The 17,959-nt window shown below is 43.3% G+C and overlaps 1 protein-coding gene across 6 annotated transcripts in view; it reads left to right on the forward strand.

The window, feature by feature from the left end:
- LOC120980116 (dipeptidase 2-like) overlaps positions 1-17,959 on the forward strand; it is a 138,662-nt gene that overhangs the window by 107,152 nt on the left and 13,551 nt on the right. For all 6 annotated transcript variants that reach the window (XM_040408991.1, XM_040408994.1, XM_040408990.1 and 3 more), the window contains exons 6-8: positions 8,537-8,606; positions 10,042-10,218; positions 17,510-17,594. In XM_040408991.1, coding sequence (XP_040264925.1) covers positions 8,537-8,606; positions 10,042-10,218; positions 17,510-17,594 — 332 coding nt within the window. The remainder of the gene's footprint in view (positions 1-8,536; positions 8,607-10,041; positions 10,219-17,509; positions 17,595-17,959) is intronic.

The raw sequence follows: 17,959 nt of genomic DNA on the forward strand, positions 1-17,959 counted from the left end.
CTATGTTCTTCAAAGAAGCCACCTTTTGCTTTGATTACTGCTTTGCACACTCTTGGCATTCTCTTGATGAGCTTCAAGAGGTAGTCCCCTGAAATGGTTTTCACTTCACAGGTGTGCCCTGTCAGGTTTAATAAGTGGGATTTCTTGCCTTATAAATGGGGTTGGGACCATCAGTGGCGTTGAGGAGAAGTCAGGTGGATACATAGCTGATAGTCCTACTGAATAGACTGTTAGAATTTGTATTATGGCAAGAAAAAAACAGCTAAGTAAAGAAAAACGAGTGGCCATCATTACTTTAAAGGGCTTCTGTCACCCCACTAAAGTGTTTTTTTTTTTTTGGGCTAGTTAAATTAGTTATATTGCGATATATGAAAATATAATGGTGTTACTTACTTTGATCCAGCAGTTTCTTCCAAAAACTAAGTTTTATAATATGTAAATTAGGTCTCTACCAGCAAGTAGGGCGGCTACTTGCTGGTAGCTGCTGCAGAAAACCGCCCCCTCGTCATGTTGATTGACAGGGCCAGCCGGGATCTCCTCCTCCGGCCAGCCCTGTCGGCATTTCAAAAATCGCGCGCCTGTGTTCATTCGGCGCAGGCGCTCTGAGATGAGGAGGCTCGTCTCCTCAGCACTCCCTCAGTGCGCCTGCGCCGATAAAGGTCAGTCAGTCAGCTGAAAAATTGGGAAAACTTTGAAAGTAAGGGCTATTTGACCATGAAGGAGAGTGATGGGGTGCTGCGCCAGATGACCTGGCCTCCACAGTCACCGGACCTGAACCCAATCGAGATGGTTTGGGGTGAGCTGGACCGCAGAGTGAAGGCAAAAGGGCCAACAAGTGCTAAACATCTCTGGGAACTCCTTCAAGACTGTTGGAAGACCATTTCAGGGGACTACCTCTTGAAGCTCATCAAGAGATCGCCAAGAGTGTGCAAAGCAGTAATCAAAGCAAAAGGTGGCTACTTTGAAGAACCTAGAATATGACATATTTTCAGTTGTTTCACACTTGTTTGTTATGTATATAATTCCACATGTGTTAATTCATAGTTTTGATGCCTTCATAGTCATGAAAATAAAGAAAACTCTTTGAATGAGAAGGTGTGTCCAAACTTTTGGTCTGTACTGTATGTGGCATATCCTAGCCATATGCCATAATTATTGATATGGGACAACCCGTGTAACTCCTGACGACAGTCAACATTTGAAGTCTGAGCATATATATTCTGTTTTGTCGGTTAGAGTGGATACAGACTGAGGCGGTCGAACAGAAAGGCATTCTGGCCTCATGAAACATACCTCAAACAAATACAATTAATTTATTTAAATTAATGGCATATGTTTCTCCAGATAAAGTACAGAAAAACAAATGATGGAACCACAATGTTACCCTTAACTGTAATCCTGCCCAATGCTAATGCGATGATTGCTAACCCTGTCCATGTGTACACTGCACAAGCTGTATAGTATTACTAACAAAATAGGAAATGTTAGCTCTGTTCACATCTGTTCTGTGTAATCCATACCAGTGAAAACCACAATGTAGCACTGGATTTGTCATGCAACAGACACTTGGTGACTGATGGACTCAAAATAGAGCAGGTTTGCTTCCACTGAAGTTTCCATCATCCTGACTTGAAACATATCACTGCATGCAATGCTATTTTTATCGTCAAAAACATTGAACAGAAACATGCAGATATGAATAGAGTCGTACTCAAGAGCACAGGATGAAATCTTCATTGTTTAATTATTTTTTTTAGACTTACATTTTTCAAAATTTGTATAACAAAAAAACATAACAATAGGCCGTTTCTGACGCTAGAAACCATTCAATTCTCGTCATAAATAAGGACTTAAAGCGTCACTAACTTTTCACATAACTATTGATATGTCATACAGACATATCAAAAGGTGTGATCGATGGGGGTCTGAGTGCTGAGGCACCCACCGCGCTCTCTCTCCTCACTGGTGGTAACGGGATCAGGAAGGGCCCAAGACTTCTATGGAGCCCGTCTTGTGCAACGAGGTGAGAGAACTTGATATACAATGACTTCTCTCCCCTTCATAAATTTGATCAGATTTTCATGCAAGTCCTAAATGTAGAAAAAGTTAACCTAATCAAACAAGTGAGTGAAAAAATATTAGACTAGTAATTTATTTGTTGAGGAAAATGATCTAATATCTGTGAGTGGCAAAACCTATGTGAACCTTTGCTTCAGTATCTGGTGTGACCCCCTTGTGCAGCAATAACTGCCACTAAACATTTATGTTAACTGTTGATTGGTCCTACACATCGGCTTGGAGAAATTTTTGCCCATTTCTTGCTTGATTTCCTCCCTTGAAATGCTCACTTCAGGTCCTTACACATTTCTATTGAATTAAGGTCGGGATTTTGACTTGGCCATTCCAAATCTTTAATTGTATTCTTCTTTAACCATTCTTTATTAGAATACTTGTGTGCTTAGGACTGTATTACACTGGCCGAGGCCAGATAATCACTAACAAGCAATTGTAGGAACGCTCGTTAGCGATGGTCTGCCTTTGTATAGGTGCCGCCGATTGCCTGATGAGCGAGCAAATGCTCAATCATCAAATAATCGCATCTTTTATGCAGTCACAAAAATACTTTGCAGGCAGCAGATTGTGCTCCCTAATCACGCTCTACTGCTGGCAAATAATGATTTTGTATGGGGGCGAGCGATGGCATTAGCGATTGCTTTTCCTCATACTGTGGAGGAGATCGCTGCATGGACGAGCAGGCAATTGTCAGGAAGAAACGCTTCCTGATTTGATGGATTGGTAGAGTCCAAACTCTTCAGAAATGGTTTTGTAATCTTTTCCAGCCTGATGAGCTTTAACAACTCTTCTTTGTTCCTGCCATGATAAACTACCCCAAACATGTGTTGTGAAGATCAGACTTTGATAGATCCCTGATGTTTAAATTAAAGGGGTTGTCCAGGTTCAGAGCTGAACCTGGACATACCCATTATTTCACCCAGGCAGCCCCCCCTGACTTGAGCATTGGAGCAGTTCATGCTCCGATGCTCTCCCTTAACCTGCGCAGGATCGTGCAGGGCAAGGGCTCTTTTATTTACTATAACACACTGTCGAGCGGAAGCTTCTGCCCATCAGTGTGTTCGGTGACGTCACCGGCTCTGATGGGCGGGCTTTAGCGCTGCCCCAGCCGTTTTACAGGCTAGGGCAGCGCTAAAGCCCGCCCATCAGTACCAGTGACATCACCAGGCTCACTGCTAGGTGGAAGCCTCCGCCTGGCAGCCTGAAGAAGAGCCCAGTACATCACCGGAACTCCACAAAATGCCTTTGCCCTGCCCGATTCAGTGATGGGCAAAGGAGAGCATCAGAGCATGAACTGCTCTGATGCTCTTGTCAGGGGGGCTGCCTGGGTGAAATTCTGGGTATGTCCTGGTTCAGCTCTGAACCCGGACAACTCCTTTTAAACAGGTCACCTACTCACACCAGATTGTCAACCCATTGATTGAAAACACCTTCAAATTAGCTGCAAATCCTAAAGCTAATTTCAGACGAGTGTGTCTACTTTGGGAAACGCGCTTCGTGATTTCCTGTTATGGACACTGCTCCTGTGACAGGACCGCACGGCATTACATACAAATCATTACAGTTGAGGTCAGGCAGAGACCCACAGCGTTATAAATCATTATAATGCCCTGTGGCACGTGCACCTACAGTCATGTGAAAAAATTAGGACACCCTTTGAAAGCATGTGGTTTTTTGTAACATTTTTAATAAATGGTTATTTCATCTCCGTTTCAACAATACAGAGAGATTAAAGTAATCCAACTAAACAAAGAAAACTGAAGAAAAGTCTTTTCAAGATCTTCTGTAAATGTCATTCTACAAAAATGCCTATTCTAACTGAGGAAAAAGATAGGACACCCTCACATGTATTCCCTCTTAAATTGGCTCAGATCTCACACAGGTATATCACACCAGGTGCACATAATTAGTAGATCGTTACTCTGCATGTTGAATGAGGCTTGCCCTATTTAAACCTCAGACATTTAGTTTGGTGTGCTCCTGACTGTTGAAGTGAGAGTGAGCACCATGGTGAGAGCAAAAGAGCTGTCAGAGGACTTCAGAAAAAAGATTGTAGCAGCCTATGAGTCTGGGAAGGGATTTAAAAAGATCTCAAAAGATTTTGAAATCAGCCATTCCACTGTCCGGAAGATAGTCTACAAGTGGAGGGCTTTCAAAACAACTGCCAACATGCCCAGGACTGGTCGCCCCAGCAAGTTCACCCCAAGAGCAGACCGCAAGATGCTAAAAGAGGTATCCAAAAACCCTAAAGTGTCATCTCGAGAACTACAGCAGGCTCTGGCTACTGTTGATGTAGAAGTACATGCCTCTACAATCAGAAAGAGACTGTACAAGTTTAACTTGCATGGGAGGTGTGCAAGGAGGAAACCTTTGCTTTCCAAGAGAAACATCGAGGCCAGACTGACATTTGCCAGCGATAAAGTTGACAAAGACCAGGACTTCTGGAATAATGTTCTTTGGACAGATGAGTCCAAAATTGAATTATTTGGACACAACAGCAGAGGACATGTTTGGCGTAAACCAAACACAGCATTCCAAGAAAAGAACCTCATACCAACTGTGAAGCATGGAGGTGGAAGTGTCATGGTTTGGGGCTGCTTTGCTGCAGCAGGACCTGGTCAGCTCACCATCATAGAATCCACGATGAATTCTACTGTGTATCAGAAGGTGCTTGAAGAACATGTGAGACCATCAGTTAGAAAATTAAAGCTGAAGCGGAACTGGACCATGCAACATGACAATGACCCAAAACATACTAGTAAATCAACCAAAGATTGGCTGAAAAAGAAGAAATGGAGAGTCCTGGAATGGCCAAGTCAAAGTCCAGATTTGAATCCCATTGAGATGCTGTGGGGTGACTTGAAAAGGGCTGTACGTGCAAGAAACCCCTCAAACATCTCACAGCTGAAAAAGTTCTGCATTGAGGAGTGGGGTAAAATTTCCTCAGACCGATGTCGAAGACTGGTAGATGGCTACAAGAACCGTCTCACTGCAGTTATTTCAGCCAAAGGAGGTAACACTCGCTATTAGGGGCAAGGGTGTCCTATCTTTTTCCTCAGTTAGAATAGGCATTTTTGTAGAATGACATTTACAGAAGATCTTGAAAAGACTTTTCTTCAGTTTTCTTTGTTTAGTCGGATTACTTTAATCTCTCTGTATTGTTGAAACGGAGATGAAATAACCATTTATTAAAAATGTTACAAAAAACCACATGCTTTCAAAGGGTGTCCTAATTTTTTCACATGACTGTATGTCACAGGAGCAGCGTCCATAACGGTAAATCACGCTTCCATGGGGAGCGTGTTTCCACAGTAGACACACTTGTCGGAAATTATTTTGCGGCTCATAGACATGTGATATTTGATCGTTTTCCTCAATAAATAAATGACTAAGTCTAATATTTTCGACTCATTAGATTTTGTTATCTTTAACTACTTTAAGGACTTGTGTGAAAATCTGATGTAGTTTAAAGTTAAATTTATGCATAAATATAGAACATTCTAAAAGGTTCACAAACTTTCAAATACATCCGTTCATAACCACCTTCCTGATTCTGATAGATACATATGTTCATAACCACCTTCCCAACTCCGACAGATACATCCATTTAAACCATCTTCCCAACTTTGATAGATACGCCTGTTCAAAACAATCTTCGCAACTCCAATAGATACATCTATTCATAAACATCTTCCCAACTCTGATTAGTGCATTCATGCAACAAATGTTTTCTGCATTAGGCCACGCCTCTAATGCCACCCAAAACATAATTAAACACCTAATCCCACCCAGTCACCTAAATGCCCCACATAGTAATTATTCCCCCTTTATGCAACCACACAGTAGTTATGCCAGCATTGTGCCTCATTCACAGTAGTTATGCCCAGATATGTGCTCCCTCATAGTAGATATGCCCGGATAACAGTAGTTATGCCCATATATGTGCCCCCTCATAGTACTTATGCCCACATATGGGACCCTCACAGTAGCGATGCCCAGATATGTGCCCCCTCACAGTAGTAATGCCAGATATGTGCCCCCTCACAGTAGCGATGCCCAGATATGTGTCCTCTCAGTAACGATGCCCAGATATGTGCCCCCTCACAGTAGCGATGCCCAGATATGTGCCCTCTCACAGTAACATTCCCAGCTGTGCCCCCTTCAAGTAATTTGCCCAGTTGTGCACCCTCACAGTAATTTGCCCAGTTGTGCCCCCTCATAGTAATTTGCCCAGTTGTGCCCCCTCACAGTAATTTGCCCAGTTGTACCCCCTCACAGTAATATACCCAGCTAGTTATGCCCACATATGTGCCCCCTCACAGTATTATGCCCAGATATGTGCCCAATCACAGTAATATTCCCAGCTGTGCCCCACTCAAGTAATTTGCCCAGTTGTGCCCCCTCACAGTAATTTGCCCAGTTGCACCCCCTTACAGTAATATGCCCAGCTGTGCCCCCTCACAGTTATATGCCCAGCTGTGTGCCCTCACAATAATTTGCCCAGCTGTGCCCCCTCACTGTAATTTGCCCAGCTGTGCCCCCTCACTGTAATTTGCCCAGCTGTGCCCCCTCACAGTAATATGCCCAATTGTGCCCCCCTCACAGTAATATGCCCAGGACTGTGACCCGCTTCACAGGCAGTAAAAATAATAAACTCCACATACTCACCTCGTTCCCCGGCAGCAGCAGCAGGATACACGGAGCTGCTGGTCGGCACCACCCCTGCCCAGACCAGCAGTGTGGAGTGCCGACAGGGGGGAGGAATGATGGAGCAGGGAGGCGACAGACAGCTCTTGCTTCATCATTACAGGCAGCTGTCCTAGCTTCCTAAGGAAGCAGGGACAGCTGCCTAAAACAGGACATGCCTCCCCCATGCCGGGACCAAGGGACAGCCATTGAAATCCGGGACTGTCCCTGCAGATCTGGGACGGTTGGGAGGTATGCACAATATGCAAGAACTAGCAGTCAGACAAGCTGGTCAGACTCAGGAAATCACATAAATACAAACTGGAAAATCCTCAGGAGATTCATCACAGTGCTGATAACCAAGCACAGAAATGTTGGAGCATTCCCCCACATAGCAGCACGAAGAGGCTCCCGCCGCCATCCTGTTTGAAGATCCTGCACAAAATCTTGTGCGCGGTGACTTTGACGTCACCACACTGGCCCCACGCAAGTTTTTGTGCTGGATCTTCGAGCAAGATCGCCGTGGCGGCCTCTTGGAGCTCAAATGGATAAGGTAAGTACAATTCAATTTTTCTAAATTAAATGATTAATCCCTTAAAGGCCTTAATATTAATCTCAGTTTCCACGATCAGCATCTGAGGGGTTCAATGATGGGGGGTGGCGCAATCGCCGTTCCCCTTCATTGCACCCGCTACTTACAAACAAATACTCTTCGATTCGGCGAAGCAGACAAATTTAATTTTTAAGAACTTCGCTCATCTATAGCCATAACCACTTTTCTGCATCCATAGAATATTTTTTGCAAAAAGTGGAATTAAAGCTATTTCACAAGTTAAAAAAACATCCAGAATAAGTGCAAGTGTTTTTTTTTTGCCACCTGTTTTGTGGAATTTTTTGCACACGGTGAGGGGCCGCTTATCAAAGAACATAGTCTTACCTCTGCGTTTGATATCCGCTGCTCTGCCAGAAGATGTGCCTAATATATGATAAGGCATAGGCCTAGTCATAAATTAGGCAAATCCTCCAGCACTCCATGTGCCTAGATTGAAATCCAGCTAAGGGCTGGAATAGATTTCAGTCGTCATTTACACCTCCCCCACCGCTCCCCAGTGGCATGGGTGGTGTAGGAACACAACATGCGCCTAAATTCTAGGCGCGCAGGCATTCAAAATGTCTAAAACTGGAGGGTGTCAACTTTTTTACGTCAGTTTCTGGTGTAGAGGGTCATAATAAATGACCCCCAGTGTGTCTCGTCAGTAGCTTCATTCCAGAAATTCCAGAAATTAACCAGGGATAAAATTTAATGTTGATAAGTGCAAGATAATGCACCTGGGGCGTAAAAAACCCAAGAAAAACTGCTACAAGAGGATATAGTTTTAAATTAGAGGGGCAAAGGTTTAAAAGTAATATCAGGAAGTATTACTTTACTGAGAGAGTAGTGGATGCATGGAATAGCCTTCCTGCAGAAGTGGAATTTTCAAATACAGTGAAGGAGTTTAAGCATGCATGGGATAGGCATAAGGCCATCCTTCATATAAGATAGGGCCAGGGGCTATTCATAGTATTCAGTATATTGGGCAGACTAGATGGGCCAAATGGTTCTTATCTGCCGACACATTCTATGTTTCTATGTAATACAGTAGATGACAGAATCTGGTAAGAATGAGTAGAGTGGGTTGAAATAACTCTGTGAAGAAAGGAACGACAGAAAGTGAGACAGGTGATTGAGATACTTCACTTGACAAAATTACCCAAAGTCCTTTGTTTCTATCTGCAGGGCACAAACATCTGGTGGAGGTCCACATAAAGTCTACCAAGGAACGAAAGGCTTGACAGAGTTTGGCAAGGTAGAAAGAGGGGGTCTGCAGTCTAAAACTGGAAGCACAGTGGGGTAATCTACAAAGGATTGACACCTGTCTTCACTTGTCCTTATCTCTGAGGAGAAGCAGTGACCAATAGCTGTCCATTCTTCTGCACTGCATTGCAAAGGGGGAAATCCATGATGGATATCTGCAGCATAAATTGACATACTTCAGATTCTAAATCAATTTAAGGGGTTTGAAAGGGGTTTTCCGATCAATGGGGGTCTGACACCCAGGACTCCAGCCGATCAGCTGTTTGGGAAGGCACCAACGATCGCAGTATCGCCACAGCCTTCTTGCAGCTTTGCTTAGGCTATGTGACAGCATGTTCATTTGTCATATGGCCTAGGAGGTGCAGCTCAGCTCCATTGACGTGAATAGAGCTGAGCTGCGATGTCAACCACAACCGCTATACAATGTGTGGCCCTGAGCTTGGTTTGCAGAGAGAAGGCCAGGGCGCTCAAATAGCTAATCGACGAAGGTCCTGGGTGTCGGACCCCAACCGATTAGATACTAATGGCCTATCCAGAGGATAAGTCATCAGTTAAAAATTATTTGAAAACCCCTTTAAATAAAATTGACTTGGAGTTTTATGGCATGGATCGACTTGGAGCTCCAAGACAAATTTCAAATGAGGTGACCATCACTGCGATGTCTCCATAAAACTTAAACTTTAGTATAGCAGGGGTAAAAATACCATCAACACTGGCGCGTTTCGGGCTACACTAGCCTTGCTTTGAGAAATGGGCTAGTGTAACTCAAAACTTGACAGCATTACTTGTGTTTTAACCCCGCTATAATAAAGTTTATGTTTTATGGAGACATCGCAGTGATGGACACCTTATTTTAAAAAAATTAAAACAAAGTTGCATTTCATTTTTTTCTGCAAAATACCACAGATGCCTATATTTTTTTTCGAGACCTCTGATACATTAAGTAAATATTCACATTTGGCAGATTTGTTGCAGAAACCGCTGCACCCGAGTGGGGTTTGTTATGGTGGCAAGAACATTTTCTAAGCTCCAGCCAGATGGCAGTCATGACATTTCTGCAACAAATCTGCCGTGTGTGTAGCTACCCTTAAAGATTTTTCCCATTATAGAATGCTATGGCTGTGCTGCAGTTTCCTGCATAGTGGGTAGCCTCAAGGGTTATTGTGCTGGGAAACACTACACAGCAGCTATGAGCCATGCATCTGATAAGTTTTCAGTGATTGGAATTTACATAAGATTTCTGTTCATTTACTGCAAATAGAGATCTTAAAACTGTGGGGAAAGGAAAGGTTAAGTATGTTAGAAAGTCGCATATCTTTGAATCAATGAATTTCGTCACGTAAATTCCTATACCCTTTTCATACTACAAAATAGATGGCTATCTCTAAATAGAAAATTAGGACAAAAGTTCTCTTTTTATCTTTTAGGAAGTGGTAAAGGAAATGAACAGAATAGGTATGATCATTGATCTATCTCATACCTCATTCGACACATCTCGGGAAGTCCTAGCAATATCTCAAGCACCGGTTATATTCAGTCACTCAGCAGCCTATGCTTTATGTGGGATAGAGCGTAATGTCCCCAATGACATTCTGATAAAGATTGTAAGTAATATATTATTATTATTATTAATTCCATGGTCCTGAACATCTAAGAAGGGGTATACATACATAATATAAAAGTACAATGAACGTGAACAGAGGGAGAGAGGACACTGCTGCCCGCGAGAGCTTACAATCTACAAGGTATAAATAAACTAAAGTGTCTTGTTGAACCTTAGGACATCTGTGTCCCACATTGCACTTCATTAAATAGTCACTAACTTTTCACACAATTTTGCATGTCAATAGTACAAGTGACTTTAAGAAACATTGTAATATATCTTATCAGAGAAAATGCCTTGTTCTACAGTTATCAGCTGTTTCTTCCCCACCCCTCTCCTTTTCTAAAAATTAACTTTTCTGGCATAAAATAGTCACAAACCATGTGTTTATGATTTTTTAACTGGCACTGCACAAAATTTTGTTGCAGGTGCCGTTTTTACCCCACCCATTCTGAAAAAGGGGCATGGTGAGGGTGGGGAGGGGGCGGAACACTGGACCCGGTACATTTATATTCATTGACGCCAGTTTGACATTAATGAAGCCAGTAATCTATGGCAGTGCTGAGCTGCTGTAGATTTGTGGTTCGACGCATGGATTTCAGGAGGATGCGCCTAATATATAACAAGGCTGTTCCTTGTCATAAATTAGGCGCAACCTCCAGCAGCATGAGAGATATAAAAAACTGGTTTAAAATGCCAGTCTATGATAAATCTCCTTCTGATCATCTTGGTGAGAACAGGACAGCTGTCTGCTCACTGAAGGATCAAATAACATCATCCTATACAAGGAGGAGGGGCAGGAGTGAGCATGAGATGAGTGAGACATGACTTCAGGAGAGACACCAAAGAGACCGCTGCAGCTAAATAAACAGTTTCTATCTCAGCCCATATACTTTATTCCCATGCATACAGGTCAGTACTTCTCTGTACTGTCCTCCATGATCCTAGGGCTGCTTCTTAAGGAGTGTGAGACAGTTAGGCAGCAGATTCTCCTCTACTTTCTGAGTGCAGTGGATTGGTGCTAATCTCCAACCAACAGGTCTGGGAGAACTAAAAACTAAAGCTGTAGCAAAGAAATGAGAAAACTGTTAAGAAAGCTATAAAATGGCCAGAAATAATGATATGCCTCATGTACACACACAGTGTACTATTGATTAATGCAAAGTTTGTTGAAAGGTTAGGTATACCATAAGAGAAAACGGATAAGGTATAGTTTCCATGCAGAAGTTTATGTACAGTATATTAATACACAATAGTAAGATTATTAAAAAAAAATATTAAAACTTGAATGACCTAAAAGACCATTATACAATAGCTTTGTTACATGGATTCCACAGCCCATTATAAAATCAAAGTGCTGGTTGAATCTCCATTGGCAAATTACAGCATTCATGTCACCTTTCCCGGCAAGTCCCTTCCTGCTAGGCCCAAACTCAAGAGGCGGTGTGGTGTGTTTCTTCTCTGGCCTGCTTTTTTAAAGGGTTTTTATTGTGCAAAAGTAGTAAAAAACTTTAAGAAAACTATGTGTATTTGGTGTCACTGTGATCTTACTGAGAATAAAGTTATGTTATATTTGCCGAGAAATGAACACAGCAAAATTTACAGACTTGTAATATAAACATTACAAACATACAATACTCAATGGAGGTATTGCTGTTTTTTCCCCATTTCCACCAGAAAAAAAGTTAATAAAAGTTAATCAGTAAGTTATGTGTTCCCAAAAATAGTGCCATTGAATACTACATTTTCCACAAAATCAAGCCCCCATTTGGCTACATAGACAGAAAAATAAATAAAAGTTAGAGCTATTAGAATGAAACGTGACTATTAAAAAAATCGCCTGGCCACTAAGGGGTTAAGTAATATATTCGATTAAATTATATATTAGATTTTCGAAAGCTCTTATGAAATACCCCAGGACAGCCTCTGTTCTTAAAAACTATTTTTTTATTTGGGACAATGGTGTTAAAGTCCTAACTATTTTTAATTGTACTGTTAAATATTTTGGCCAATTGTTTTGCCTGTTTAAAAAATAATAATTAACATTTTTATTTTAACCCCTTCCTCATGGAGCGATTTTCAGTTTTTGCGTTTTCGTTTTTTACTCCCTGCCTTCTTGGAGACATAACTTTTTTTATTTTTCCATTCACATAGCTGTATGCGGGCTTCTTTTTTTTGGAACAAGTTCCACTTTCTAATGGAACCATTTAATATTGCATAGGATTTTGTGGGAAGCTTTTGAAAAATTTTAAATGGGGATGGAATTGGAAAAAATAACGCAATTCCGACAGTTTTATGGGGTTTTTTTTTCCGACGTTCACTATGCGGTAAAACTGACTGATCGTTCCTTCAACCACTATATTCAATCATTTGCCCGCTCATCCCGCCTACACCTCAGAAACATTTCCAGAATCTACCTTTCGTTGCACTGGAAACTCTCATTGTTGCCCTGATCCATTCTCGTCTTGATTACTGTAACTCATTACTAATCAGTCGTGCCCTCACTGAACTCTCCCCTCTCCAATCAATCCAACCAGGCTCATCTATCTGTTCAACTGCTATTCCGATGCCTCCACCCTGTGCACTGCACATATTGCCCACACAGTATAGGATTCAATTTAAACTCTTCACTCTCACCCACAAAGATCTCCACTGCATTCCCCTACATGTCCTCACTCATCTCCGTCTACCACCCTACCCGTGCCCCGTTCTGATTTATCACTAACATCATCCACAATCCAAACCTCTAACTCTCCAAGACGAGCTGCACAAGTTCTTTGAAATGCTCTACCTCAGACAAGCAGATAAATTCTCAACAACTACAGTTTTAGGTGTTATCTCAAAACACATCTTTTTAGGGTAGCTCTTGTCCATTTAACGCTAACTCTTCTCCATTTGCCCCTCCAACATTATTCCTCATGATTGCCTGATCTAACATTATCCACCACACCCCATTCACAAAAAAACACTACAGATATTGGTTGGTGACAGCTCATGCGGGTCTATATGTTCTTCCCTATTTACTGTAGTTACGATGGCTGGACCGTTATACTAAACAAGCACTTTTTACCTCTCATGTCACTCACAGTTTCTTATAGATTGTAAGCTCGGGTGGGCAGGGCCCTCACTACTCTTGTTTTAATTGTGAATTAGTTTGTTACTATGTAATGTATGATTTTGTTTGTACATGTACCGTCTGATTGTAAAGCACTGCGGAATATGTTGGCGCTATATAAATAAATATTATTATTATGTACGCCAGCTTTATTTAGACAGTTACATCTTCTGTTTACAAATATTCTTCTTCTCATTAACAGTTAAATGGGTTATCCAACACCTATAAATGCCCCCAAAAATGCCCGGGCACCTCATACAGGTTATACTCACCCCCCTCCCCGGCACCCGGGTTGCTCCTGATGCCCGCACGGCCGCCGCTGTATCTGCCTGTCGTGCAGATCAAAACATCTGGCAATGGGGGGCGGAGGGACGAGCCTCCCTAGCATCGCTGGTAATGATTTTTTGATCCGTGCAATGGTGAGGTGCTGTGCAAGCATCAGGAGTGATGCAGGTTCTGGGGAGCGGGGTAAATGCAGTATAACCTGTATGAGGTGCCCGGGCATTTGGGGGCATTATAGGGGTTGGATAACCCCTTTAACCTTAAATGTGACAGTTTTTTCACACTAGAATGCTGGATGAAATGCTGGCATCCCATGTGACTTACCGCTGCCTATCCTGTCCACTGCATCTCATGCGATCATTTCCTCCTTCTCTGTGCAGTGTCCCACTATGTGCTATATGTGGGCAGTTTAAACTTTTGGTGCTGTCATATGTATTGTATTTCCTAATATCAGGCTGAGATTGTCATTACATTTATTCGCCCCTAGGTGGTGCTGGCGCCACATAATATATGGCTTGGGGTTTGCTGACTCAGTGTCCTCCTCATTGCTCCAATGCTAAAATTAGCATACCAGGCGGGAGAATACAACGGGGGCCACAGCGGGTGAACGGAGCGGCGCCCAGGAGAAATAGTAAGTGCAGTTAGATCCCTGCACTATGCCCTACGTATCCTGATACTTAGTCTATAATGTTTGGACCCATGAAAGGTCCTCTTTAAAGAGGACCTTTCACTGGATTTTATTAATTGAGATAGGTACCTGTACTTGCAGGGTACCCCCGCTGATGCTGCCACCCTTCCTGTTTTGTTAAAATAGCGTTCCTACACAGCGCTGTGCCCCCGGTATTTTTTCCACCAGTATGCTAATACTGAGCTTTGGAGCAATGGGGAGGAGACGCAGTCTTTCTCTGTGGGTCGTCTCCTTCTCCCCTGGCTGTGACAATCTCCGATGCGATTGGACAGCGCTACAGCCAGGGGAGAAGGAGACGCCCACAGAGAAAGACTGTGTCTCCTCCCCATTGCTCCAAAGCTCAGTATTAGCATACTGAGCGGGGAAAATACCGGGGGGCACAGCGCGGTGTAGAAGCGCTATTTTAACAAAACAGGCAGGGTGGCAGCATCAGCGGGGGGTACCCCGCAAGTACAGGGACCTATCTCAATTAATAAAATCCAGTGAAAGGTCCTCTTTAAAGAGGACCTTTCATGGGTCCAAACATTATAGACGAAGTATCAGGATACGTAGGGCATAGTGCAGGGATCTAACTGCACTTACTATTTTTCTGGGCACAGCTCCGTTCGCCCGCTGTGGCCCCCGTTGTATTCTCCCGCCTGGTATACTAATTTTAGCATTGGAGCAATGAGGAGGAGACTGAGTCTTTCTCCGCGAGCATCTCCTTCTCCCTGGCTGTAGCGCTGTCCAATCGCAGCGGAGAGAGTCACAGCCAGGGAGAAGGTGAGTGGTTTTTTTCTCCCTGGCTGTGACGCTCTTTGCTGCGATTGGACAGCTCACAGCCTCCTCATCATTGCTCCGATGCTAAAATTAGCATACCAGGCCGGAGAATACAACAGGAACCACAGCGGGCGAACGGAGCGGCGCCCAGAAAAAATAGTAAGTGCAGTTAGATCCCTGCACTATGCCCTATGTATCCTGATACTTAGTTTATAATGTCTGGACCCATGAAAGGTCCTCTTTAAGGGAGAGTAGGAGGAAGTAGTTGGAGTTGGAGTAGTGTTGAGAGAGGAGAAGGAAGTTAATGGAGGAGGAGAGCCGGCTCAGTCCAAGATGTAGCTGCCTTTCTTTCCTCTGGGCCCTTATCAAGCCTGGAAAAAACAAACCAAGAGTTTACTGTAGCGCAGCACAAGACTAAGTAAGTAAGTAAGTCTAAGTATGAATATGAAGCAAGACTATTGAAGATTAGAGCTGAGTTTAGCCAAGGGACTTCACAAGCACCAGTGACCAGGAGGAAGTTAAAGGTACCTGGACACGATTGGATGATTAGTGTGCAGAATTATCCATTTTCACTAAATGCCTTCTAGGAACGTGGTGAACCTGAATATTTCAGCAGAGCATCCTGCATCAAATAATGTAGCAGAGAGTTTGCTTGCCATGAGGGAGAACACCCCTATTGTATTGCTCAAGATAAATAAGAAATCATTATATTCAGTACTTGAGTGCTAGAAAGTGGACTTAGTTCAAATGTACCCATTCTTTGCCTGTAAAGTAACAGCATTAGAGAACTCCTCAGCTGACAATTGCCAGATCTGTTATAAGGAATTCCAGCTAAATGAACATCCGGATTATTACCTTTGATATATAAATAAATTGTACCAACTGTTCTGAGACCATTGATTCAGTAAAAGTTCAACTGTGTTTTACTACAACTGACTCCTCATCCTTCCTACCAACTTCATTTGCACCTAACGGTGCTGGCGTCACAAACACAGGGGCCCAGCCACCAAAACACCTTAAAAACCTATACCATCAAGGGCACCTCAATTTCCATCTGGCTGGTGTTCCCTGCAATAGAGAGTGCCCCGGAGGATTTAGTGCTGTCCTTCCCTCCACTGCACTGCCGGCCCAGGGAGGCTCTGCTAACCGTGAGTACAGACAACTACTACACCCATCGGCCCACCGTAGCCTCACGTGTTGCCCCTGCGGTCCGGCTCGTTGCATCTGGAAGACATGTTTGTTCCCATGTTTCACTGTGGCATACAATATGACCTGCTTATTTGATCACTTCCTACTTTGGTGGATTGCAAATTCCGGTGCCCCTATGTGACCCATCACTGCCACTTACGTCTCAGTTCCTGTTCTAATTAATTCTCTTTCCTGTAAGTCGTTGCCCACTCCCCCGAGTATGGTGGGGGTGGAAGCTTATGGACTCTATGACTTTTCTCATGAGGCCAACACCTGATTTTTTAGCACAGCTGTAGTATTTAAAAGGCCATTGGCTAGCACCCTATGAAATATTCAACATTACATCAGTCATTCATTACCCGCTTGAAAGAAGCAAACAACAAAATGTATGTCAGGGTGAGACTGTCTTCTTGGTCCATATCTATACTATGTGTATAGTCATTGCAGCTTACCAAGCACAGCCCCGTCCGGGAAAGACTGGACATAGACCCTACAGGGAAATTTCCTGGTGGATCGATGCCCAACGGGCCACCTGAGCCCTGTTCATGGCCGCTGGCTGGGTACATAACATTCTCATGTTCTCAGCACTAATTAATGCTAGTAGGTACTTATACACCTGACCAATGACCACAGGTGCCACCATGAACCCAACTATATCACTGTCCTCAGGACGGTGATACAGTTGCATACTGTGGAGCAGGTGGCAATATTTAGTGCTGCACTGTTGTATTTGGTTCTGCAGGGGTGGTATTTTGTTCTGCACTCCAGTATTTCTTCTGTTGTCCTTGCCTACTTGTGTTGCCCAACCCTCTGCCAATTTGGACCCACCTACAATATGGGACCACTTTTAGTTTTTTCTTCCAGGGCCACTTTAAGTTCCCAGTCCACCCCTCACCCCGTCCATTTTATAGAGGCTGTGCTTGGTATCGCAGCTCACTCCCATTCACTTGAATGGGAGTGAGCTGCGCCTAGGCCTCCTGACTGATCACGTCACATGGCCTATGAAGAGGCCACGGTGCTTCATACAGCTAATTGGCAGGGGTCCCAGGTGTTTGGATCTCCGCCGATTGATGACCTATCCTGAGAATAGATCCTCAATCTTAAAATCCCGGAAAACCACTTTTAAAGCATAATATGGGACTGACTGAGCAGCTGCAGGTGCTTAAAAGCCCCACTGACAACAGATTCAGCTACATTTGGAATTTGTTATAAAACTTTGTAGGAATACTTAAATTACTTATTTTTCTGTCTTGATTTCAGAAAGAGAATAATGGAATGGTGATGGTGAATTTTCATACTGCGTTTATAGCATGTGGGAAAACAGCAAACATATCTACATTGGCAGGTTTGAATGTCCATGTCATGTTTTTTCAATGCTTTCCTCTGGATTGTCTTGAATGAGCCGGTATTCCAAGAAAATTCCTTTGTGTTGAGCCCAGAAAAGGAAGTTAAGAGCAGTGATGGTAAATCTTTGCAGTTAGGTCCCAACTGTGGTGCAGGCTCCGTAGCTTTGCATTTCTGCACATGTGCAGTACAGCGCTATTTTTCACCGAGCCGAAATCATGTGTACTGTGCATGCACTGATATGTGAAGCTACCGTCCATGTGTGAAAACACAGGGTCAGGAGTGATTACATTGTCACTGCCTGGTCCTGGTGATTAAACCAGGGAGGAAGGAGCTGGGCACAGAATAAAAAGGATCTTGGTGCAA

Source organism: Bufo bufo, chromosome 10 (genome assembly GCF_905171765.1).
Source record: "Bufo bufo chromosome 10, aBufBuf1.1, whole genome shotgun sequence".
Classification (NCBI taxonomy): domain Eukaryota; kingdom Metazoa; phylum Chordata; class Amphibia; order Anura; family Bufonidae; genus Bufo; species Bufo bufo.